This window comes from Pongo pygmaeus, chromosome 5 (assembly GCF_028885625.2).
Source record: "Pongo pygmaeus isolate AG05252 chromosome 5, NHGRI_mPonPyg2-v2.0_pri, whole genome shotgun sequence".
Taxonomy (NCBI): Eukaryota; Metazoa; Chordata; class Mammalia; order Primates; family Hominidae; genus Pongo; species Pongo pygmaeus.
Window position 1 is genome coordinate 136,537,028 of NC_072378.2, and position 24,588 is coordinate 136,561,615.

General features: G+C 41.3%; 1 protein-coding gene across 4 annotated transcripts in view; it reads left to right on the plus strand.

The window, feature by feature from the left end:
- PDE7B (phosphodiesterase 7B) overlaps positions 1 to 11,247 on the plus strand; it is a 355,502-nt gene extending 344,255 nt beyond the window's left edge. For all 4 annotated transcript variants that reach the window (XM_063666621.1, XM_054491063.2, XM_054491064.2 and 1 more), the window contains 2 exons: positions 2,713 to 2,793; positions 7,270 to 11,247. In XM_063666621.1, coding sequence (XP_063522691.1) covers positions 2,713 to 2,793; positions 7,270 to 7,496 — 308 coding nt within the window. In that variant the 3' untranslated portion in view covers positions 7,497 to 11,247. The remainder of the gene's footprint in view (positions 1 to 2,712; positions 2,794 to 7,269) is intronic.
- The last annotated feature ends 13,341 nt before the right edge of the window (positions 11,248 to 24,588 follow it).

A 24,588-nucleotide genomic window follows, 5' to 3' on the forward strand; every position in this document is an offset into this window, starting at 1 on the left:
GTCACAGGAGAAGATCCAGTACCTTGAAAGGTAGAATCTGAGCTCAGTTTTGAGTGATGTGCATTGCTCTATACTTTCCAATATGGTAACAAGACACATGTGACTGGTTAAATTTAAATTAAAAGTTAATAAATAAAAAATAGAGTTCCTCAGTCTTGATCATATTTCAAGGGGCTGCCACAGTGGGCAATGTAGAGAACATCTCCATCCTTGCAGCAAATCCCACTGGACAGCGCTGGTCTAGATAGAATGGAATGGAAAACACTGAGGCCGGGATGCACCCTGCCTTGTAGACCAGCTCGGTCTCATAGAAGATAAGAACGAGAGGATTGTGGAGGCCCCTGGGCACCAGGCTACAATAGAGAACATGACAATGAGAGTCATCTCAGAAAGTGCGTTTAGGGCAATATATATAGTTGAAGTGGAAGAAGAATTGGAGGAAGAAAACTAGCTAAGAAGCAACAACTAAGAATAAATCATCAACACACCAGACCAGGTTAAAGCAGAGTGAAAGGGGGCAAAAAAAAGGTCTTCTAAGAGGGAGAAATAGGATGTGAAACAAGATTTAAGAGGAAGAAACAAGCAGGGACCCTTGCAGGGTCCCCAGCCAGGCTCAGATGGGATGGAGGGTGAAGAGAAGGGAGAAGTCAAAGACAACTCCTCCGAAGTGTCACACTTGACTGAAAAATCACTATTAACAGAAATACGGAGGTGAGGAGTGAAACTGGCTTTAGGAGAGTTCGTCTTATTATATGGTGTCCTGGCCTGCCCTCAGAAGGCTATGATCATCTTGAGTTGAAGAGTTAGGGTGGCCAGACTGCCCTGAACCACTCAGGTTAAGCCCGAATGATTTCCTCACTTCAGCCTTAAGGATTACCAGGGACAAGAGACCCCAGGAGGCAGACTACAGTCTTAAAATGACAGAACTGTGGCCTCTGTAGGGCTTCAGCTCAATGGTTAAGTGCAGACACTTTGATGCCAAACTTCCCATGCTGGAATCCAGGCTCCCCGCTTTACTAGTGGTGTGACCTACTAGCAACATACTGGGTCAGTATACTTAATCCTCCCTGTGTCTCAATTTCTTCATCTATAAAATGGGGATTATAATAAGGTTGTTATTTGGATTAAATTAATTAACATATGCCTGGGAGGGGGGCTCACACATGTAATCCCAATGCTTTGGGAGGCTGAAGCAGGAGGATTGCTTGAAGCCAGGAGTTTGAGACCAGCCTAGGCAATGTAGAGAGATCCTATCTCTATTTTTAAAAAAAGTGAACAAAACAATATTAGCCAGAAGTGGTGGTACATGCCTGTAAGTCCCAGCTACTCAGGAGGCTGAAGCAGGAGGATCCCTTGAGCTCAAGCGTTCAAGGGTGCATTGAGCTATGATGACACCACTGCACTCCAGCCTGGGTGACAGAGTGAGAGCCTGCCTCTTACAAAAAACAATGACAATTTTTTTTATTAACATATGTAAAATGCTTAGAACAGTGCCTGGCACACAGTAATCACTATATAAATGTTGTGTTTTTATCTCTTCTACTTTAGCAGAGTAGATTCGTAACTGAACCTTCCACTGATTAACCAGATTGTTTTTTCCAACACAAAAATTACTCAATTTTTTATGCTCAGGAAGGACTGATGAAGTATTTCAATAAAGTTTTGTACAATGCATTTCTCCTTTGATCTTCTATTAGGTTGGTGCAAATGTAATTGCAGGTTTTGCCATGGAAAGTAATGGCAAAAAAAAAAACACACAATTACATTTGCACCAGCCTGATAGCTGACAAAGGCATTAAAAAAAAACATTTCAAGCTGGGTGCAGAGGCTCACACCTGTAATCCCAACAGTTTGGAAGATGGAGGCAGGAGGATTGCTTGAGCTCAGGAGATTAAGACTAGTCTGGACAACATAGCCAGACCTCATCTCTACTAAAAATAAAAATTTAAAAATATATATTAGCCGGGCATGGTGGCACATGCCTGTAGTCTGAGCTACTTGGGAAGCTAAAGCAGAAGGATTGTTTGAGCCTAGGAGTTCAAGGCTGCAGTGAGCCGAGATCATGCCACTGCACTCAAGCCTGGGTGACAGAATGAGACTCTGTCTCAAAAAGAAAAAAAGAAATACCATTCTGACCTTTATACTTTTTTTCACCTTCAGTTGCATTAGGTAAAATTCTAAGGAATCAGAATGGGAGATTCTGATTAATTTTGTGGTTACAGACTGAGGTGCTACTCAGATGAGATCTTTCTGGTCCTTCTACCTCATTTCCTACCTACTTACTGTTCCTAGTTGTCCTCAGGCGAAACAAGACTAGGGTCAGGCAGCGTGAAAGCAGAGGAGGGAGAAGGAAGGACAAAACCTGTTTTCTTAACCTGTCACTTAAAGCCATAACTTATTTCATGTGAGGAAATTTCTCATTTGTTGTTTTCTTGTTTTTATAGGTCTTGTTCAAAAGTTTATTCTAGTCCCAGAGCACACCTACTAGCAATGAGCCACTATGAACGGTCATTGGCACTGTGGTATTTTAAATTTTTACGGAAACTACTGAAGTAAGGCAGAGCAAGTCGGTGCTGAAGGGTCCCTAAGGGATAACAAGTCAGGAAACAGTAATTCCCAGAATAACTTCTTCCGACGAGGTCATTAAAATTATTAATACTCATTTTATAAGTTCTAGATTACCAATGTGGTTTTTTTTTTCTTTCTTCTTAGGTGAACTTGAACAGAAATTTGAACTGGAAATCAGTCCTCTTTGTAATCAACAGAAAGATTCCATCCCTAGTATACAAATTGGTGAGTTGAATTCAGTGTTAATTCCAAATAAATACCTTTGGCACATCTCACAAAAGTTTCTCAAAAAAAGAAAAGATCTAAACACAGCTTTCAAAAGATCGGCACTGGAGGTTTAATCAACATCCTTTTGAATGGCAGAGTCCAAATTAACACTTTAATCGTGACTAATCTACTAGCTAATTATCTATTGAGAACTTACGAAACCTAGGATTGAAGCTTTGTTATAGGCCCTTAACTAATTCGTATTATTTTAATTTTGTAGTTTCGAATAGAATCAAAACCAAAAAGAGTAGAAGAAAAGTAACAGGAATCAACTATTCGCACTCTCTGCAGGGCTTGAAGGTGGGAATCAGCAGAATCTGCCTTTAGGACCCTTCCAGTCTGGGTTGCTACCCCTCATCCCTAATGCTCGCTCCCAAGAACCCAGTCTCTAGGCCTAGAGCCTACAAGCCGTGCTATCCCGCCACATCCTGGGATCCCCAGTTTCACTAGTCCTTCCTTCAAAACTTATTTTCGGGTTATTCTCCTAAAACCACATTCTCTTCCAAGTGTCACTGATGGGAAACTGTTAAAGTATGATGCCAATGCATCCAAAATAATTATTGCTTTATCTAATTAAGTTATGCATTAGGCCAAGAAGCAAATCAAACTGTGGAAATTTTAGGCACTTTAGTGGAGGAAATATTTTTGCTTCGGTAAGACTTTCTATCACACCTTAAGACACTCCATCAAGTCCACCCACCTTTAAAGCAAGTCTTTCTTTTCCTTGCGGTTCCCTTCCATTGAATCCAAACTCAGAACTTTAACTCTTTTCCTTATAAACTCTGACCCTGACATGTACCAGTTCATGTTTTATACCTGTTCCTATAGACTTCAGACAGCTGAACGCATTCACAGTGCTACAGACCTTTGCAAGGCTCAAAGTTTAATGCTTTGACATTGGTAGGGAAGGGGGTATCTGAAAACATAACCTGAAAATTAAGAAAACCAGGGTAAGTTAGAATTATAGAATATCACTGAAGGTCAAATCTAATCCACTGTCCCACAATGGAGTCATAAAATCATCCTCAGGAAATAAGGACAAAATAAATCTAGCTATAAAGATTTCAATGGAATATACAACTATTAAAATAGGTGTGTTTGATTATTGAGCATTTTTTTTTCAAATTGTCCTTAATATTGTTATGTAGTTTTCACAATCAAACCAATTCCTCCACCCCAAAGCTGGGAGCTGGGGATGGTGGCATAAAAAAAAATAGAACCCAGAAAAGATAATACAGAGTTGCTAGGTGGCTTGCAGGGAATATCAGCAACAGAAATGCAGCCTCAGCCTCCTGGGAGGCAATTCTCTCCTATCAATTGCTTTAGCCATGGAGGTTCTGCAGACGTGATTCAAAATTAGATGCTAACCAAAGTCCTAATCCTGAGGCTCCCTGTGTTAAGCTCCAGCTGGAAAGAAATTTACCAGGCAACTGTCAATGACATTTTGAACCCCCCAAACAAAAGGACTCGTGTGGTTCAGCACACAACCTGGATTTGTGAGACAGACCTGATTTCAGGGACTCTGTCCTGTTGTTGTCATGAGAACACACTTATTTTGTCAGATCATATGTCCTGATTTTCAGCTCAGGAAAATGTGGTTACCATAGATACCTCTTTTAAAAAAGGGGCTGGGGGTTGAGTGAATAGGGAAATCCTATGGATGCCACACCAGCACACCAATAATAAAGAGAAAGGGAAGCTGATTACAAAACAATACTTAGTACATAGATCTTTCTCTGCCTTTGCTCTACATCTGCCAGCTCGTAGAGGTTGAGGGTTGGGAAGTGGGGTGGCAGGGACAGATCAGGCTAAACCGGAAAAATCCAAAGAGATAAATGGAACTTGGTGGATGCTACAGGCTCTAGCCCCCGAGACAACGATTTTTCCAGTGGGTCTTAAGTAATGCAGCTATTTCCTCTTTCCTTATTCCTCTCTGACTGAAATGTTCCCCTCTTTTTCCTGCCTCAATCCAAAATGAGAATTTTCTGAGATCTACTCTCAGGCTTAGATCTGATTTTTCTTTTGAAGTAATTTATATCTACCCAAGTGGAACTAGGGCTTAATATCTCCTCCGCAACTCCACGCTTCCCTCTCTCTACCAAATTCTACATTTTAAAAGGAAGGTATTAGCTGGGCGGGGTGACTCATACCTATAATCCCAGCACTTTGGGAGGCTGAGGCGGGCAAATCCCTTGAGGCCAGGAATTCAAGACCAGCCTGGACAACAAGACAAAACCCCATCTCCACAAAAAATACAAAAAAATAAAATTAGCTGGGTGTGGTGGCATGTGCCTGTAGTCCCAGCTGCTCAGAAGGCTGAGGCAGGAGGATCACCTGAGCCCAAGGGGTCAAGGCTGCAGTGAGCCATGATCACGTCACTGCACTCCAGCCTGGGCGACAGGGTGAGACCCCATCTCTTAAAAAATTAATTAATTAAAACAAAAAAGGTATTAAATCAAATGACTCTCTAATTGGTGAAATCTATAGAAGGCTAAAGAGAAAGAGGTTTTCCTTCAATCCTTGTCTACTCTGAGGCTACCATTCCTCCCTACTCCCCCTTCCTCCCCCCAACCCCCCGCCACCCCACCATCCCTCCAGGAGGACAACAGCCCAGCAATGTCAGCTCATCCTTTGAGAAAAGGGAGGTTGGCAGAACACACTGATGGAACAGGTTTCCAAATCTGATAATGTGGAAGCCTTAATTTGAAAAACTGCCTCTTGGTGTCCATTCAGACTTTAAAATCAGTTTCCTACCTAGCATAAGAAGTCTTTATATCTGAAAGTATAAATACAGATATAGTGCCAGGGTCACTTAAGAAAATGAGGCTTTTTTTTGAGTTGGATTTGTAACTTTTTTATACTGAGATAAACTTGATAAATATTCACACTTTGAACTTTAGAATAGTATAATTTTGCAAACTGTCTTTTTAGATATCTAATATCTCATCTCTTTGAAGGCGAATGATATTAGAAATTAAATATGGAGATTGCGGAGGAGGTAAAGAAAATTCAAGAACAGCAAGCAAAACGTGAAATCCTCATCTGCTGACACCCTGTACAACCTTACCAAAATTCCATATACAGACATCAAGTCACTGATTTAACTTTCCCCCTCCAGTTCAGGTTCTCTACTATGATCTCACAATATTTAAATCATATTTCACATAAGATGAAACAATGCAGAAATGTACAATAACACTGTGTATTGCTGCATCCCTCTTCTATTTCCATGGCGTTCTCAAAGGCCAAGTGTCTGCTGTTTGTCCAACAAAAAGATAATCAAATCTATCCTTGTAATTCACATGCCTGTAAACATACAGGATTAGCTGTTGGAAATTTTTGTCAGGCTGAAAAACATTTGCCTTTCTCCCCACAGCTACACATCAAGGAAATACAATAAAACCTAAATAAGTCCAAGTTTGTGATGATTCCAACAGTTCTCAGACTGAAAGTTATCTTTTCATAATAAACAAGTCATGTTTATTATGAAAAGCACATTAACGTGGCAAAACGCGATTAGAAAGAAACAAATCTTAAATATGTAAGAGAATAGACATGCAAACAAAGAAGTCTCATATCAAACAATCTTATCTAGTCATTAAAGCGGAACTTTCATACAGGTAAAAATCTATTGAAAATGAGTGAACTTTAAACTTAGTTATTTAACATAACTGAAAGCAAGACAGAACTGTAAAATGATCATCTTGAAAAAGATATCCCACAGGGTAAGGGTATGAATTATGCAACTGATCTAAATTCATGAGGTGTCCTTTTCTGATGTCATTTGCCCTCTCCATCCCTTCTCTTCCTGCCTTTAGCTCCAGCACACACTTTTTTTTTTTTTTTATACATTTTTTACTTATATGTCTTTCTCCCTCTGCAAGTAATAGCCAACATTCACTGGGAGTTTACTATGTGCCAAGAGTTTTCTAAGCATTGTACATACATTAAGTCATTTAATTGTCATAACAACCCTACGAGTTTAGTATTCTCTTTAGCATCTTTTTGCAAATGAGGAAACTGAGGCACAAAGCCGTTCAGGGACAAGCCCAAAGTGACACATCTTATGCTCCTAGGCTGAGGGTAGCCACCATTATCTTGCTTGCCCTTCTGGCCCCAGAGCTGGAAATTTTTATTAGGCTGAAAACATTTGCCATTTCTCCCCACAGAGGTACTCATCAAGGAAATACAGTAAAACCTAAGTAAGGCCGGGCACAGTGGCTCAGGCTGTAATCCCAGCACTTTGGGAGGCCGAGGCGGGCGGATCACTTGAGGTCAGGAGTTCAAGACCAACCTGGCCAACATGGGGAAACCCCATCTCTACTAAAGATACAAATATTAGCAGGGCATGGTGGGTCCCCAGTCATGCTTGGGAGGGAGAAAGGAGCAGGTTTCACCACCCTGTGCTGCTGAGCCTTGCCTTGCCTGTTCTAGGTTTCATGAGCTACATCGTGGAGCCGCTCTTCCGGGAATGGGCCCATTTCACGGATAACAGCACCCTGTCGGAGAACATGCTGGGCCATCTCGCACACAACAAGGCCCAGTGGAAGAGCCTGTTGCCCAGGCAGCACAGAAGCAGGGGCAGCAGTGGCAGCGGGCCTGACCACGACCACGCAGGCCAAGGGACTGAGAGCGAGGAGCAGGAAGGCGACAGCCCCTAGGGGCCGGCCCAGCTTAGACGCGGAGACGCGGCTCTCCTCCCGCAGGGCCCCCAGAGGGCAGAAGCAGCATGGAGGGGCCCTCACGCAGCAGCCCAGCCACTTTCTGAGTGTTGTCCTGGGGCTCTTTGGAACGCCACCTTCCTCCCCACTTACCTGCCTCCCCTCCTTTTCGCAAATGTACAGAAGCCATTTGTCACCTCAGCATTCGCTGCCGAAATGAGCGACTCCATTCAGCAATGTGGGAGCTGATCCCACGGGCAGGCTAGGAGAAGACTAGGGGGAAGAATGAGGTGCTCCTGCCGTGTCCGCCTTGTTCCGGGTCGCACTGGAACAGGCAGCAGTTCCTAAGTCCGGAGCGTTTGAGCGTTTGCCATCTGACTGCTGATCTGCGTGACAGAAACACCAGCATATTTGCAACGCCAAGGATATTGGTCTTAAGTGCAAGAGCACAAATGAAAGTGTGAGAGAAAGTACCTTCTATTTTAATAATAATTATTATTATAAAAATAATAAATCATCTTTTTAACTTTTATATTTTATGCACTAGACAATGGATCTGCAACTTTGGACTAAGGTCATTCAATGTACCCAAACTTGAACAGGGGGTTCATTGTTTTGCTATTGACTTTATTATGCCACTTTGGGGCAGAGACTTGGCATCTTCTCAGTTTAAGAAACCACGTTTCCTATCCAATCCGAAGGGAAGGTGCTGTACAGTTCATTCCTTTGCACCATTAGCCAATCTGTCTTTTATGGATTCTGTGACATGTTTATATTCACCCATGTACATTTTCTGTAAATACCAAACGCTACTGATTCCCATGCCAAAATACATGAGTATTATGGGATTGCTACCTGTATAAACAATGGCACTGTGAACAGAATACTGTTAGTTTTAATACAAGAGAATGCATTTGTAAATATGGTATAGAGTTTATTAATATACTATTGTTTGCAGATAAAGGCCTTAACTTTAAACATCTTTCATCTTCTGAAAGCTGCCCGACTTAAATCCTCATAGATGTCTTTCTCAACTGCCTGTCCATGTTCATCTGTATGTTTTCCAGCTAAGGTCACAAACCAAAACTGAATAAAGTCTTTGAGGAAACATTTTGGAAACTTCACATGCATTCTGCTTGAGACCATAGTGTTTAATCTATGGCACCAAGCATTGTTTCCTCAGATTAATGAGACCCTTCAACAAGCCTGAATCAGTCACTTTTCAACACAGCGATGTTTTAACAAGCCAGCTGCTAAGCTTGTGTTTATGTGACTCTTGTTACAGAACATGGTGGTGCGTCAGCCTCACAGGAGACATAGCAGGTCTCGAAAACCTTCTATGACCCTGACATCTAACCATCAGGGAATTCCCTGCTCCCATGCCACACATTTGTCTATTATGGCTACAGTACCAAAGTACTTTTGGTGTTTGGTTGGTGTGCATTTCTTTAGTGTCAATAGTAACTGGATTTTTCTTTTTCCTTAATCTCATGTGAACAACTACCCAACTGTTTAGCTGAAGCTAATATTATTTAAGTAAAGAAAATATTTCAGTTTTATAATAGACTTTACCTTCCTGGCAGGTCATTGTAGTTAATTATGTCTCTAGCTTGGAGTGTCACCTTGGAATTTCGTTGCCATTTTTTCTGCAGACACCTGGCCGTAAAATCAGTTTGTTACAGCATTCTTCTCTAGGCTGCTAAACGCTGTGCACTGAACCTTTTCTTTAGAAGTTTCAGCACAACTAATGTTAGATGAAAATTGTTGATGCCCCTTTCTTTTTACCTTAAACAGTGCGGTAGTGGGAGAATGACTGTTTCTGCCACTATCAACCTGATCCTCGTGCTGATCGAATGACAGCTAGCACTCATTTCCTAAGTGCAACTGTTTTGGAGATTTTTCTCCTAACATACAAAGGAAATACTGATTGGCCTATAATAAGTTCCTGTAGAGAGACTGAGGCTTGCAGAATTAAGGTTCAGGGGAAATTTTGGAAAGTTGGTTGTATTTTCATTGAAGTAGGAGAGATTATCAGATGGTGCTAAAGAAAGTGTGAAGATCTTATGAAATAGGTGGATGGTAAGTTGAAATTATTGATGTGGGTAAGAAGGGAGGTTGTGGAAAGTTAACACTAGCTTTGTATTTTTTTTTCTGTAAAACTGTGAACTGATATATTTTTCTTTATCACTTTAGTATTCTGCAGTTCTCAGCTTGGTGAGGCCCCAAAAGAGAATATGTCAGATGTATTCCTATTTCCAAACCTCTCTTACTTTGGTTTGATGGTACAGATAGGGCTTTTGAACAGTCTATTTTTAATGTATATGAGGTCAAATATCAAGGAAGGCAATTGCTGGGGACAAGAAAAGTAGAGGTAGGAAAGAAGACACTATTTTAGCTAATGGGGTTTCTGCCTTGGGACTAAAAAATGGCTTTGTTTAAATTATAATTATATAATAATTTAAATAAATGAGATTGGAGGTATTCTTAGTAGTTCTGAGTTGATAGTTTATGTTACAATTAGGTCTTGAAGAAGAGCTCACAGAGAAAAAACTACCAAATATCCAATGGGTAAGCCCATGATATAGCCACTAGTACAATAAAAATCTGAAGTAAAATGAGGCATAAACTTGATGCAGCTGCCTCCCTCATTCAACTGGGGAGTTCTTGAGTTCCTCATTTGTTGGTAAAAACAAAAAGAATGTGAAAATGTCTTTTTTTCTTGGCTATTAATGGCTCTCTTGCAATATTTCAACAGGATTCCAATTACTAGTTAAAACACAGTGGCGGGGCGCAGTGGCTCACGCCTGTAATCCCAGCACTTCAGGAGGCCAAGGTGGGCAGATCACAAGTTCAGGAGATTGAGACCATTCTGGCCAACATGGTGAAACTCCGTCTCTACTAAAAATACAAAAATTAGCTGGGCATGGCAGTGCGTGCCTGCAATCCCAGCTACTCAGGAAGCTGAGGCAGGAGAATCGCTTGAACCTGGGAGGTGGAGGTTGTAGTGAGCTGAGATCGCGCCACTGCACTCCAGCCTGGCAACAGAGCTAGACTCCATCTCAAAAATAAATAAATTAATTAATTAAATTAAATTAAAAACCCACAGCTATTGGATCATCCACAGATTTTTTTCTTTACAATCTTGTTCTCTTTGTCCATGGACCATCAATAGTTGACTTGCCAAGTTTAATTCTTTCATTGCTTGAGAAGAAAGGAATCAAAGAACTGTGTGTAGTAAGCTGACAGTAAAGTTAAGATTAAATTAAGACAGAGAGAGAATACATATCACTGCCAGGCCTGATAGGAAAAACCTGCTCTTCCTTTTAACAACAGTGATGAATTGTCAGGACCTTATTTATGAAACCCTGACCTACCTATAACTCCCTGCTAGGCTAAGTAAAAACCAGGCTCTTTCTCCCTGCTTATGGCTCCCCACAAAGGGACTTGCAGGGTATCCTGCAACTTTGTCTTCAGATAGTGCTTCCTACAAAACTAGGACTTGTTTTGTAATCTTTTTTCGTGTTGAATCAGATCTGCTTACTTATTTAGGTTTGGTTATGAGCTTGTATCTCACTGTATTTCTCATGCTTTGTTCTTTTAAACAAATCCTTTAAACTGTGTCTTTTTGTATACACACGTGAGGTTTAAAAAAAAAAAAAACCACCCTGTGAGTTTTGCTCAAAATGTGGCCTAAGTAGCCATTGGCATGTCTAGATGAACAATTAAAAATAAAGATAATTTCTTTAAAATATCACAAGATGAAAATATCCTAATTCTCACCAGGTAACATGTTACCAGTCAACGAATTGGATTCAATAAAAGGATCCCACTGCTCAGGGGAGGAAACATTCAAGGAAAGAACACAGATGCAGACATGGTCCACGTGACTCATTCCACTTTGGGGGCTACAGAAACACCCATGTCCATGAAGATATCACTTGCTTGTTAGTGCCAAGTTAGGGAAACAGGGCCACCATTCAGCTTTACATTTCCCCAGAGTCCTGATATTTCTCTGACTCATATTTGTCAAACTCATATATGAATGAGAATGAGGTACAATGTTTTAAGTTGTAAAAACATAGCCAACTCAGTGCAAGAATTATTTGTGAAAAATATGCTCTCACATTTCAGGATCACAGGCCATGAAGAACAATAGAATGGTTCAGGCAGAACTGTTCTATTCTAAATCTGGTATTCTAAATCCATCTGGAAATAGAGAAGAAAAAGAACACTGCCAATGTTTCCAATGTTTTCTTGTATCTTTATGTATTCTCCCATATTCATTTTATTAAGATTTGTGTTCAGAATCCCTCTGATTCCTTAATGACTCCCATGTTTGAATGCAAAGCTACTTTTTCATTTGTGGAAGTTCTATATCACAAAGCTAATATCAAAAGAAATGCCCCACTAGTATTTCATGTAAAGGTCAGGCATGGCTTTCAAAGGTACACGGGAACCTAGCTGAAACAACTGTCAGATAGGCCAAGCCTACATGAGCAGTTAGATTTCAATTAAAGAAATACTGATTGAGGAACTACTATGTGCCAGATGTTGTGCTAGATATTGGGATTTAAAAAGACCCAGTCCCTCCAGAAGCATTCAGACTTGTGCCAGATACTGGTGTTACCAGTGAATACTTCTTCTTAGAGAATTTGTGAAACACCTATGATTGCTCAAATGCAGCTAAAGCTCCCTCCTGGCATACAACACAATAGAAAGCAGATACACTTCCAACACAGAAATGGATCCCAATCCTAGTTCTGTCAGTAACTTATCCTCTGACTAGAGAGAAGTTACTAAAACTGCTATAAAATTATTTCAAGACAGCTGGGTGTGGTGGCTCATGCCTGTAATCCCAGCACTTTGGGAGGCCAAGGTTGGGCGGCGGGGGGGGGGGGGGGGGTGGATCATGGGGTCAGGAGTTCGAGACCAGCCTGGCCAAAATGGTGAAACCCCATCTCTACTAAAAATACAAAATGAGCCAAGTGTGGTGGTGGGCTCCTGTAATCTCAGCTACTTGGGAGGCTGAGGCAGGAGAATCACTTCAATCTGGGAGGCGGAGGTTGCAGTGAGCCAAGTTTGTGCCACTGTACTCCAGCCTGGGCAACAGAGCAAGACTCTGTCTCAAAAAAAAAAAAAGAAATTATTTCAAGACAATATTTTTTATAGTATTGTTGTGGCAATTAAAAGAGTTTGCATACAAAAAGGCACCAAGCCTGCTCTCTGGTACATGGTAGATGCTCAATAGATACAGGTTCTCCCTTAAATTACAACTTGCCAAATAGCCGTTCTTGCATGAATAAGAATGGAGAGAGTTTACAGTGGAGAAAATACAGTAAAGATTTGGTGGTTTCGCATTAGGAAGTCAAACTTCTAATTAAGCCAGAGAGATTATTAGAAAAAAAAGTTTAAGTTATAGCTGATAATGGTTTGAAAATGTAAGATTGGCTTGTCTTAGTCATCTAAGCAATGATGCATCATTGATTCCATTGCCTGAAATTCAAATTATCATATTAAATGTGCTGATATAATCTTTAGTATTTTCTTTCCTTTTAAGAAAGCAATGCAGTAGGGTTTTAAAAGCATTGTCGGGGCACGGTGGCTCACATCTGTAATTCTAGCACTTTGGGAGGCTGAGGCGAGAGGAATGCTTGAGTCCAGGAATTTGAGACCTGCCTGGCAACATAGACCTCATCTCTACAAAAAAAAAATTTAAAAATAATACATACAGTGTAGGCTTTCGACTGGGTACAGTGGCTTACCCCGTATCTTAGCACTTTGGTAGGCCAAGGTGGGAGGATCACTTGAGGCCAAGAGTTCAAGACCAGCATAAGCAACACAGCAAGACCCCTGTCTCTTCAAAAAGTAAAAAGTAATTTTAAAAAAAATGTGGGCTTTGGAGTCAGATCAGAATTTAAATCCCTCATTATCATTAACTACCTAACCCTAGGTGATTTAGTTCATCTCTCTGAGCCTCCATCTCCTCATAAAATGACAGCAACATCAACCTCCTGGGTGGTCAGGAGGGTGAAATTAAATAACATACATAAAATATATAGCGTAATTTCTAGCAAAAAGGGAGTACTCAAAAAATGTAAATTCCTACATCACTTAAAGAAAAAATATCTACGAAGTAGAAGTTAGGATGCATCTTTCACTTTCTGTAGATTGTGCCAATTTTTGCGCAAATGAAAACAAGTTGCATTAAGACAGACTGAGAGTGACTATATCTACAGGTGGCCAGGTCGGTCATAAAAATAATCCTTGTATTATGGACAAAAAAAACTATTTTAAAATGTGATTAAAGAAAAAAGACAGTGACCCAGAGGTGCTAAGGATACACTGATAAGACCAAGGACAAATAAGGGACTATTTCTTACGGTTTTAAAGTAAATATTCCCCAGCTCAGCCAGAGAGAACTAGTCCATCTGGTTAATCTAAGGCTTTCCTGGAGTTGACAAGAACACAACCCTGGCTAGACAGAAGCATTAGTTAAATAAGCAAAACTTGATAACCTGTCAAGTTTTCATGAAGTCCACTCAAATCCTACAATTCCTATCCATCAAGGTTCCTGGTAGCCCTTTCCCTTGTCACCTCTTCATCAGATCCTTTCTGGCCACTGACAATAAAGGCTGAAGACTCCCGGGGAGTCTCTGCAAATAGACGGCCCTGGCAACAGAGGAAGACCCCATCTCTACTAAACATTTTAGAAAATTAGCCAGGCATGCTGGAGCACAGCGGTGGTCCCAGGTACTTGGGAGGCTGAGGTGGGAGAATCGCTTGAGACCAGGAGTACAAGGCTGCAGTAATCTATGATTGTGCCACTGCACTCCAGCCTGGGTGACAAGACTTTGTCTCAAAGATTTAATTTAATTTTAAATTTAAAACTCAATTCTAAACTAACATTTTCCAAATTGCATAAAAGTGTGTGTGTCCAAAGACGTTTGTTAAGCATTTCCTGAAAAAAAAAAAAAAAAAAAAAAAAAGGCTTCATAGTCAAAGAATTTTGAGAAACAACCGATTAAATGCATAGGTTTTGCTCCTGTCTGCTTCCCAGAACTCTCAAGTGCTAATGGACATCTTCAATAAGGTGATACAGATGACATTGTCTGGATCTAGTTTTGATTTCTTATCGCAAAAATCTTCCTTAACTATTCCAACCCAGGATAATCTATCATTTTATCATTAGTGATTGTTAGCTGTTTTGTATTATCATTAATGATGTATGTGTATGTGTTCTGCCCAATTTGAGGTATAATTTGGCATGGTGGTTAACTTGTCCGAGTTTGTGGCTTGACTTTACCACTTAGTAGGTATCTGACCTTGGGAGAGTTTTCAAACTTTCTGTGCCTCAGTTTCTTCATCTGTAAAATGGTGATAAAAAAATATGACCTATTTCATAAGGGTTTTGAAGATTAAGAGTTCAGGCATGGAAAACCTTTTGAATGATGCCTGCCACGGAGAAAGCACTAAGTATTAGTAAAAACCATCATCATCTCCCTTCATCCCCCTCTTAACTTGACTTGTAAGCTCTTTGATAACAGGGATAACTACCCTCTTAAAAACTATTCTTGGCCGGGCGCAGTGGCTCATGCCTATAATCCCAGCACTTTGGGAGGCCGAGGCGGGTGGATCATGAGGTCAGGAGTTCGAGACCAGCCTGACCAAGATGGTGAAACCCCCAACTCTACTAAAAATACAAAAATTAGCCAGGCATGGTGGTGGGCACCTGTAATCCCAGCTACTTGGGAGGCTAAGGCAGGAGAATTGCTTGAACCCAGGAGGCAGAGGTTCCAGTGAGCTGAGACCACACCACTGCATTCTAGCCTGGGTGACAGAGAAAAACTGTCTCTCAAAAATCAAACAAAAAAACTATTCTCCATAGCGTAGCACAGGAGATACTGAATAAATACGTCTTAAATGAAAGAACATATTTTTGACTGACAAATTGGAAATCATATCAGATTATGTTAACATTTAAATCCAAACAAGTAAACTCCAATTGTAACAATAAATGTCCCAATAATTTGAATGCAGATGCTGTTTTTTCAGGTCCACAGTTGCTATCTGGTAGACCTTTAGCATTTTGAAGAACATAGTTCAGGAAAACAATAGTTTTTCTCCTCTCAGTTTATGAGCATACTCTTCTAAGTGGTGACAGTAGAAATAATTTCTCTGAAGGACTTGATATCCAAAGATCTCTAGGTTTTTCTCTATCCAACTAGAAAAGAAACCTACAGAAACACCACTAAATTGCTTCCTTTGCGGGACAAATATGAGTCTATTGTAATGCACATCCAAGAGAAGACAGAGACAAATCCCAGTGCTCATCTTTAAAAAAGAACAGGGAATGGCAGATGAGTCTCTTATTTTATCCTTGTTAAAAGCACTTCAGATTACACATAACCTACTCCTACTCTTCTTCCCAGTAAGCAATTATGTGTGCATTTTTTAAGTTGTCAGCAAAGTAAGCCTAATGGACCAAAATGTATGATCAGTTTTGGGGATTATTTATTTCTTCCTTCTTCCCACTGCTATAATTTACTTTGAGCTTTTTTTTTTTTTAACAGGAGAGTCAGACTTTACATTTCAATGAATTCATTTTCTCAGAAACATCTGTCTCAGTCCACATTCGGAAAAAAAAAATTCTACATGAAAACAAAAGACCTATAGTGTTATAGAATAGCATAAGTGCAAATTATACTCTATAATTATCAGTTTTCAAGCATTAACCTTACTGAGATGGAGACAACAAAAAGTTCTGATCTTTCGATACTTGAGTTATATAACGTTCTGAAATATTTCTGAGATGCCTCTACTGACTTTAGTTATTAAAAATGTGTTATTTTAGAAATAGCTTATCAAAAAATACCTTTTGGCATCTGGAGCTTTATCTTAAACTCTAACGGGAAGGTTGAGATTTTTTTTCTCTTATCAGTGTGGGCTTTTTTGTTGTTTGAGACCGAGTCTCACTCTGTTGCCCAGGCTGGAGTGCAGTGGTGCAATCTCGGCTCACTACAACCTCCTCCTCCCGGGTTCAAGTGATTCTCATGCCTCAGCCTCCTGAGTTGCTGGGATTAGGATTACAGGCACATGCCACCATGCCCAGCTAATTTTTGTATTTTTAGTAGAGATGAGGTTTTACCATGTTAGCCAGGCTGGTCTCAAACTCTTGACCTCAAGTGATCCACCCTCCTCGGTCTCCTAAAGTGCTGGGATTACAGACCCAAGCCACCATGCCCAGCCTCCGTGTTTTCTTAGTAGTAGGTTTCCAGTTCTCAAGTATGATTTAGTGAATGTTCAGCCCCATCACCAACCTGCAGAAATGTCAGGCAGCCAGGCACAGGCCCTATCCCCACAGTGATTGTCTGATCACTGCACAGACTGTGAAGTCCCCAGGCACCAGTGCCAGCCTCTCAGGAGGATGAGATGAGAAGAGCCTTCAACAGGGTGGGCAGGCCACAGTGCAAGGGCTGCATGCCAGGACCTCATTCTGCTGAGAGTTGGGGTATGTACAAGTATCATTAAGAAAGGCCTAGGATTGTGGAGGGAGGTGGGTAACCTGACTTGAATATCTAAAAGGTATGTGACATGTCAATAAAGCTTAATTTGGGCTAGCAAGCAAACCAGAAGCAATTAACTAGACATCATTGTTTCTTCTTTGTATAGTCAGAGCTAAGTGTTCTAGCAACACTTAAACATTTTTGTACACATTATTGGTAAAGGCTCTGACCAGATGTCAAGGATATTGGCAAATTTTGTCCATATAAATCAGGTGACTTGTAAGAAGTGTTCACTGAGGCTTAATTTTATTTCAGAAACAACGGCATTACTGCCTAGTTTACAATTTATAGTGAGCATTAGAGCTGATGTTATGTGTTCCTTGCACTGTATTGACACTTGTGAACAGCAGGCATTGGCCAGAAACGACGTTGGTGCCATCTACGTTCCATTTGCTGCAAGAGATTACTCAACTCTTATTCTAACTCAAATGAGACTGTCAACGAAGATAGGAGGCATGGAGGAGAACTGACAAGAGGAGTAAGCTTATTATTGATTCTGTATCCTGTGAGGGAAAATAAGCATTTAAGGAAGAATAACCAAGATGAATCAAATTACTCACTGAGTATGAGTTTCCTAGGGCTGCCCTAACAGATTACCAGAGTGGCTTCAAACACAAAAATGTATTCTGTCACAGTTCTGGAGGCTAGAAGTCTGAAATCAAGGTATCATCAGCAGGTCTCTGAGCTCTCTGAAGCTACCAGGAAAGAGTCCTTCCTTCCTTCCTTCTAGCTCCCAGAGGTCACCAGAAATCCATGCCGGTCCTTGAGTGGTGGCAGCATAACTCCAACCTTTGCCTCCATCTTCACAGGCCTTCATCCCCATGGGTCTGTTTTCCCTTCTTATATGGACACGAGCCAGGGACTAGGGCCCACCGTAAGCCCATATGGCTTCATCTTAACTAATTACATCTGCAAAGACTATTGCCAAGTAAGGTCATATTCTGAGGTTCTGGATGGACACGAACTATAGGGGGCAGTATTCAGCTGAGAACACCTAGACACTCCTCACTCACCCAATGCTTTACCTCCTACCCATCCCCAGTACACACACACACACACACACACACACTCCATACGCATCTGTCAGACTCTTCTTTAACTTTTTATTTGGAGATAATTGTAGATTTAAATGTTCTCGTAAGAAATAATACAGAGTTGGAACTTGTGGGTAAGTGGTCAAAACGAAAATAAAAGAAATAGAGAGGCTGAGCACAGCTGCTGATGCCTGTAATCCCAATACTTTAGGAGGCCAAGGCAGGAGGATCACTTGAGGCTAGGAGTTTGAGACCAGCCTGGGCAACATAGCAAGACCTCATCTCTATTAATTTTTTTTTTAAATTAGCTGGGTGTAGTGGCACACACCTATAGTCCCAGCTACTTGGGAGGCTGAGGTTGGAGGATTACTTGAGCCCAAATGCTGCAGGGAGCTGTTTCACACCACTGCACTCCTGCCTGGGGCAACAGAGTGAGACCCTATCTCAAAAAAAAAAAAAAAGAAAGAAACAGAGATCCTGTGAACTCTTCACCCACTTTACCCAATTTTCCCCAATGGTCACATCTTGTATAACTATATTACAACCAGGAAATCAACATTGATAAAAATCCAGTGACAATTCGGACTTCAGCAGTGTTACATGCATTTGTGTATGTTTACGTGTGTGTGTGTGTGTGTATCATATCTTGCAGATTTCACCTGAATGACAGCATTGAGATAGAGTGTTTCGGGTTTGAGATGTGGTTGTTTTTACATAATTTGGAGGTAGAGTGAGGAAATGTGGAGAAGTTTCATGGAAGGAGGAACAAAACACATCTTTGTTTCTCTCTTCCGTATCCTTTCCTTACTAATTCAGATCTGGCTCAGGAAAAAAAAACTTTTTAAAATCCCAGGGGCATCAGCCATCTGGAGATGACAGTATGATTCTTGTTCTACTTTTCAGCTTCTTCACTATTTCATCATTGATTTCCCAGATACTTTTATTCATTCATTCATTTGTGCAACAAATATACATGAAGCACCAAGTTTGTGTTAGGTGTTGGGGATACAATGATAATTGTCTTCTCTGTGCTTACAATAAAGTGAGCAACTAGGGAGAATTCATAATAGAAAATCATAATTAGTGAAATAACAGGAGAAGTAGGAGCAGGCGGGATCACATAGAAGGGAAACCTAACCCATGACAGGGTATGGGAGAAGTCAGGAAGCCCTCCCAGAGGAAGGGATGCCTAAGTCAAGATATAAATGAAGAGTGAGGCAAGGGGAGGAATCTGGGAAGAACTGTTCCTGGCCAAGGGACAATAGTTGAAGTGTTTCTGAGGATGAAAAATATCCCCAGAAACATCAAGAAACTGAAAAAAAAAAAAAATTAGGGCTCAAGGGAGATATGTAGCTAGTTGTGCAGATAGTAAGGAAAAGTTAAAGGTATAGAAAATGATAGGTGCACCAGTTCCTGATAAGGATGGGACTCAGAGAGCAGGAGGCTTTGGAGATGAAGTCGACTCACCACCACCATGATAGGTGGGAAGGACATGAGGCCACGTGGGACACAATTATGTTCACGCATTTTGTGGCAAAAGTTGCAGAATTCTCGTGTGGTGACCTCTACATTCTGGGTCCAGTACAATGCACAGGCATCTGCTGGAGTGAAGGGGGCCAAAAGCGGGAGAAAAAAAGAGAGGAAATCAATAGCATATCTGTATATGACAGAGTATTGACTCAAGAAAGAAAGAGCATAGCAGAGAGAGTTCACTGAAGAAACTTTACATGATCAGATAGAGCACCAATGCTAGAAGTCGGGAATTGATAGCCGCAACCATCTTAAACATCCTGCGGCATTTCCAGCAGCTCTCAGCCCCCAGATGAAGATGAGAAGGTAGAAGTCAGATTCTTCCAAGGTTTGGATCTTGCCCAGAGGAAACAAAGTAGAGCAGCAAGGCAAGGGAGTTGATTGTAGTTGTAATTTAAGCTGAGTAGAAAAGGCAGTAAAGACGAGAAGCTGTTGGATAAAGGCAGAATCAAGAGATAAAAGAGCTTTAGAAAACATGCTGAGAAGAAAGAACCAGAGAGAGCTGGAAGGTTAGGCTTGTGTGGTCTGAGGCTGTGGAAGGTCTGAATGTATTATTTTAGAGGTGAAGTGGTTTGATGTGAAGACAGGTCCAGGAGCTTTGGGGGCAGACAGCTTCAGGAGTATGGAGAAGTTTATTACAGTTAAGGAATCAAAAGTACGTGGTGGTGGGTGAGTTATCCACTTGGTTACTGAAGTCACACAGAGTATTGGCTGCACTTGAAGTGAGAAGAAGCCTGGAGCTTCTCCAGTAACTGAAGTGGAAAGAATGAAATGTCAAATGATGCCGCAGACATGAGGTGGTAGCACCCATGGCAAGAACCCCAAGGGAGACGGGTTCTCGGCTTCTTCGAGTCCTCACTGAGGGTAGAGGACTAATGGTCTAGAAGTGGCAGTAACATGCTGATCCCATGTCCCAACACTGACATGAAGGACAGTTGGTAATAAGTAGCCTACATCTGAGAGTCTTCCGTAAGGCAATGTTGTCAGGGGACAGTTTCAGATAAAGGAATGTCTAGTGCAGACAGTGGTTGTAAGAGTGTTTATATCCTGGTCTGGGAGTTCCAGGGAAAATAATAGAAGTGTCAGGAAGGAGGATTGTGACAGGAAATGGTAGGCTCCAAATATCATTGAGCATGAGAATGTGGGAGAAGATACGTGAAGGAATCATTCTTCTTAGGTGGTAAACAAAGGTTACAGGGATGTGAGGTAGGGTGGATTAAGCTGGGCACTAGACTGCCAACAGAATTAGTCCCACCATCCCCCCTGTAGATGGGAGGAGGCCCTCAGGGATTCACATAGCCCTGCCAGATGTACTTCCAAGCCTTAAAAGAAAGGGGAAACTCTTAGCTGTTGGAAGAAGTGACCTTTGGTCTGGATTGACTGTGGTGGTCTCGGGGAGGTTGCGGGAATGAAGTAACTTCCACTCAGGTACCCAGGGAGTGGTGAAGGACACCGCACCCAGAAAGCCTGGGCTGGGAGTGGGCGATGGGTCCAGGCTCTTTGAGGGAACAGTGATGACCAGGAAATACTGGCACACAACCTGCTCTGCTTCTCCCTCTGGGACTCCAAGCTCAGCAGTGCTACGGTTAGAGATTCTGTGTGCAATCTGCAGGTGGTAATAAGGATCTGTAGCTAGCATTTTTCAATCTCCCTTCATACTACATCCCCAGAGCTCAACTGAGAGCCCAGGCAGCTTGCTGTCACAGGGACGACCATCAGACATGTCAGTTTTCTGAATGAAACAGAGTCCTGGTATGTTTGAAAAATGGAAAGAAATTAACCAAATGGTCATTCTTCAATAATGGAAAAGATAAAGTAGCAGCAAAGACCAAAAGTGGGGACTAAAAGGTATGTGATCTTTTTTTTCAGGTGAGACAAGGGTCTATATTCCTTTCCATTACAGGTGGGGTCATTTCTATGGCTCAAATCTGAACAAAATACAGGTAGCAATCTAAATTCAATCATGACAATAAAATACTTTCCATTTTCCAAGTTTGATGGTAATAAATATTTACATTTTAAAAAATAATGTGTTCTTTGTTTTTAAAAAAGACAACATGCTCAAGGTTACACAGAATCTGGAAAAAATCACTTCATCTGAGAAATCAACTGGTAGTAAAAAACAATGTTCTTAAATAGTAACCCAATTCAAGAATATCACCACGGAGTCTAACATGGTGTGTATTTCAAAGACAATATTCAAGTACGTCATTTAGAACACTATGTCTAACATATCTATAAAGAAGCAAACACTACTATCCAAGATCATTAGGACAAGTAGTGGCACCAGCCGGGAGAAGACCCCATGTGCCATTAATAAGGTGCTAATGGGAAGAGTGCCTGACAGGGAAGGCCAGCCGAATGAAATTAAACCACCACCCTCAGAAATGCCCCCTTGACAAAAGAGACAAGAAGGTGATGGTGGTTGGGGTGGTGGTGGAGGTGGTGGTAGAGGAGGTGGTGGGGGTGGAAGAGGTGGCTGGGGGTGGTGGAGGAAGTTGGGGAGGTGGTGGGGGAGGGGGAGAAGGGCAGTGGGGAGGCGGTGATGGTTGAGGAGGTTTCCAAGGCAGGGGAGATTATGTGGAAGAGAGGGCTGTGGTGGAAGAGGCTATGGAGATCCATATGGAGGAGGTGGTGGTGGTGAAGGTAAGTAATTTTTAATGAACACTTCCAATTACACATTGAAAACCCAGGCAATCCCTTTGTTAAGGTACAAATCAAGCAACATCTAGATTTTAATCCAAGTTCAGGGTCCTATGCCCAGTTCCCAGACACACTCAGCTGAGAAAGAAAAAGAGGCTCAGAAAACGGCTAGAAAAAGCGGTTCTACTCAAGCTCTCTTACATCTGATCAGAGTTGGTTCCCAAAAGCAATGGATAGCATGAAGAAAAAAGAGATCACTTAGACAGCATCCTCTTTATGCAGTGATTTCTTATTAACCCTTAATGTAAGAAAGGGACAATTCTTAGAATTTAAGAATTTGCTAAAAAACAAAATATTTTTTCCCTGAAATTAACCTTTGCGTTTCAAAGCTTCCAAGCCTTCTTGAAATTATTGTTTATTATTCCAGAGGGTTCAGTGAAGATTTTCAAATGCAACTACATCCTCTGCTAACATTATACGCAGAGGCCTTCTTCCTCCTACAATGACAGGGTATATCACGCAATCTTCTCTAGGAACAAAAGGCCAATATGATAATTCTACTACCAACAACAAGCACCAATTCAACCAGAGTTTAATTTCAAAATTAAGACTCACTTTACATGAGATCTACTCTCAACAAATATTTAAGTGTACACTATATTATTGTTGCCTATAAGTATAAATGCCTATTTTTCTTATAAGAACTCTGACATCTCTAAGTTGTAACTATTCATTTTCCAATCATGTAAATAACATGTAGAGGAAGGATCGCCATCAGAGACTTACACAATTTATGGAAGGGAGAATGAGAAAGCCATTTCCTAAACCAAACTCAAAGGGATTCAAGGGCCAGGGAGTCTGTAGTCTTGAGTCAAATAATTAAAATTTGTTCACTAAGGGGACTATAATATCTTATCAAAACATAAGAATAATTTGGGGCTAGGTGCAGTGGTTCACAACCATAATTCTAATGTTTTGAGAGGCTGAGGCAAGAGGATTGCTTGAGTCCAGGAGTTCAAGACTAGCCTGACCAACACAGCAAGCTCCTCTCTACAAAAAAATTTAAAAATCAGCCAGGCACGGTGGTGCATACTTGCAGTTTTAGCTACTCAGGAGGCCGAGGCAGGAGGATCACTTGAGCCCAGGAGTTTGAGGCTGAAGTGTGCTATGATCACACCATTGCACTCCAACCTGGGCAACGGAGAGGGACCCTCTGTGAGGGTTATCAGCGAGGCTTCCGCTTAACAGTAGACTATTAGTAGTTAAGCTTTTGGGGAGTCAAAAATTATATGTGAATTTTTTACCATGTGTGGGTGGCACCCCAACCTCCCTGTTGTCCAAAAGTTAACTGTATTACAATTCATTCTGCCAACGCGAGTCTTTCTAAAATGCTAACGTAATTAACCTTTTTGCAGTCATTTAATGATTCCCCTTGTGGCTTTTCAGATGTATTAGTCCATTCTTATGCCACTAATAGAGACATACCCGAGACCGGATAGTTTATAAAGGAAAGAGGTTTAATGCACTCACAGTTCCACATGACTGGGGAGGCCTCACAATCATGGTGGAAGGTGAAGGAAGAGCAAAGGCAAGAGGGAATGTATGCAGGGGAACTCCCTTTTATAAAACCATCAGATCTCATGAAACTTATTCACTATTACTAGAACAGCATGGGAAAAACCTACCCCCATGATTCAATTACCTCCCACCGGGTCACTCCCAAGACACGTGGGGATTATTACAATTCAAGGTGAGATTCAGGTGGGGACACAGAGCCAAACCGTATCATCAGAAATCCAGTTCCTTGGGTTAGAATGCTAAGTCTTCATAATCTGAACCCTGCCAATCTCTATAGCCTTCTCTTCATTCACTTTCCCACCCTCCTCTTGCCAGCCACCCCCCTCTTGCCAGCCACCCCATTCCCCCAGTCAGGCTCCAATCATTCTAAACACCTGCAGGTCTCCAAACCCACCTGCTATTTCCCAGCTACGAGCCTTCCAATAAAAGTTCCCTCCACTGGGAATGCTCATCCTCCAAACCCACCGTTTCTGAGTTTTTCCAATTCAAATAACTACCTCTGTCTGATGTGGCTATCCTCCTTTAGACAATCATAGCGCCCTCTATCAGGGCACTTCCTACCTAGTATCTTCATCACTGATTATATGTATGTTTCTCCAAATGGACTTTGAGCAACTTGAAAATATCCATTTGCTATTTTAAATTCAACACCTAAAACCACAGTGCTTAACAAAAGTTTGTTGAATAAAATAATGAATGAATAACCCATGGGCAAATGATTTAATATCTGGAAACCAGATGGGC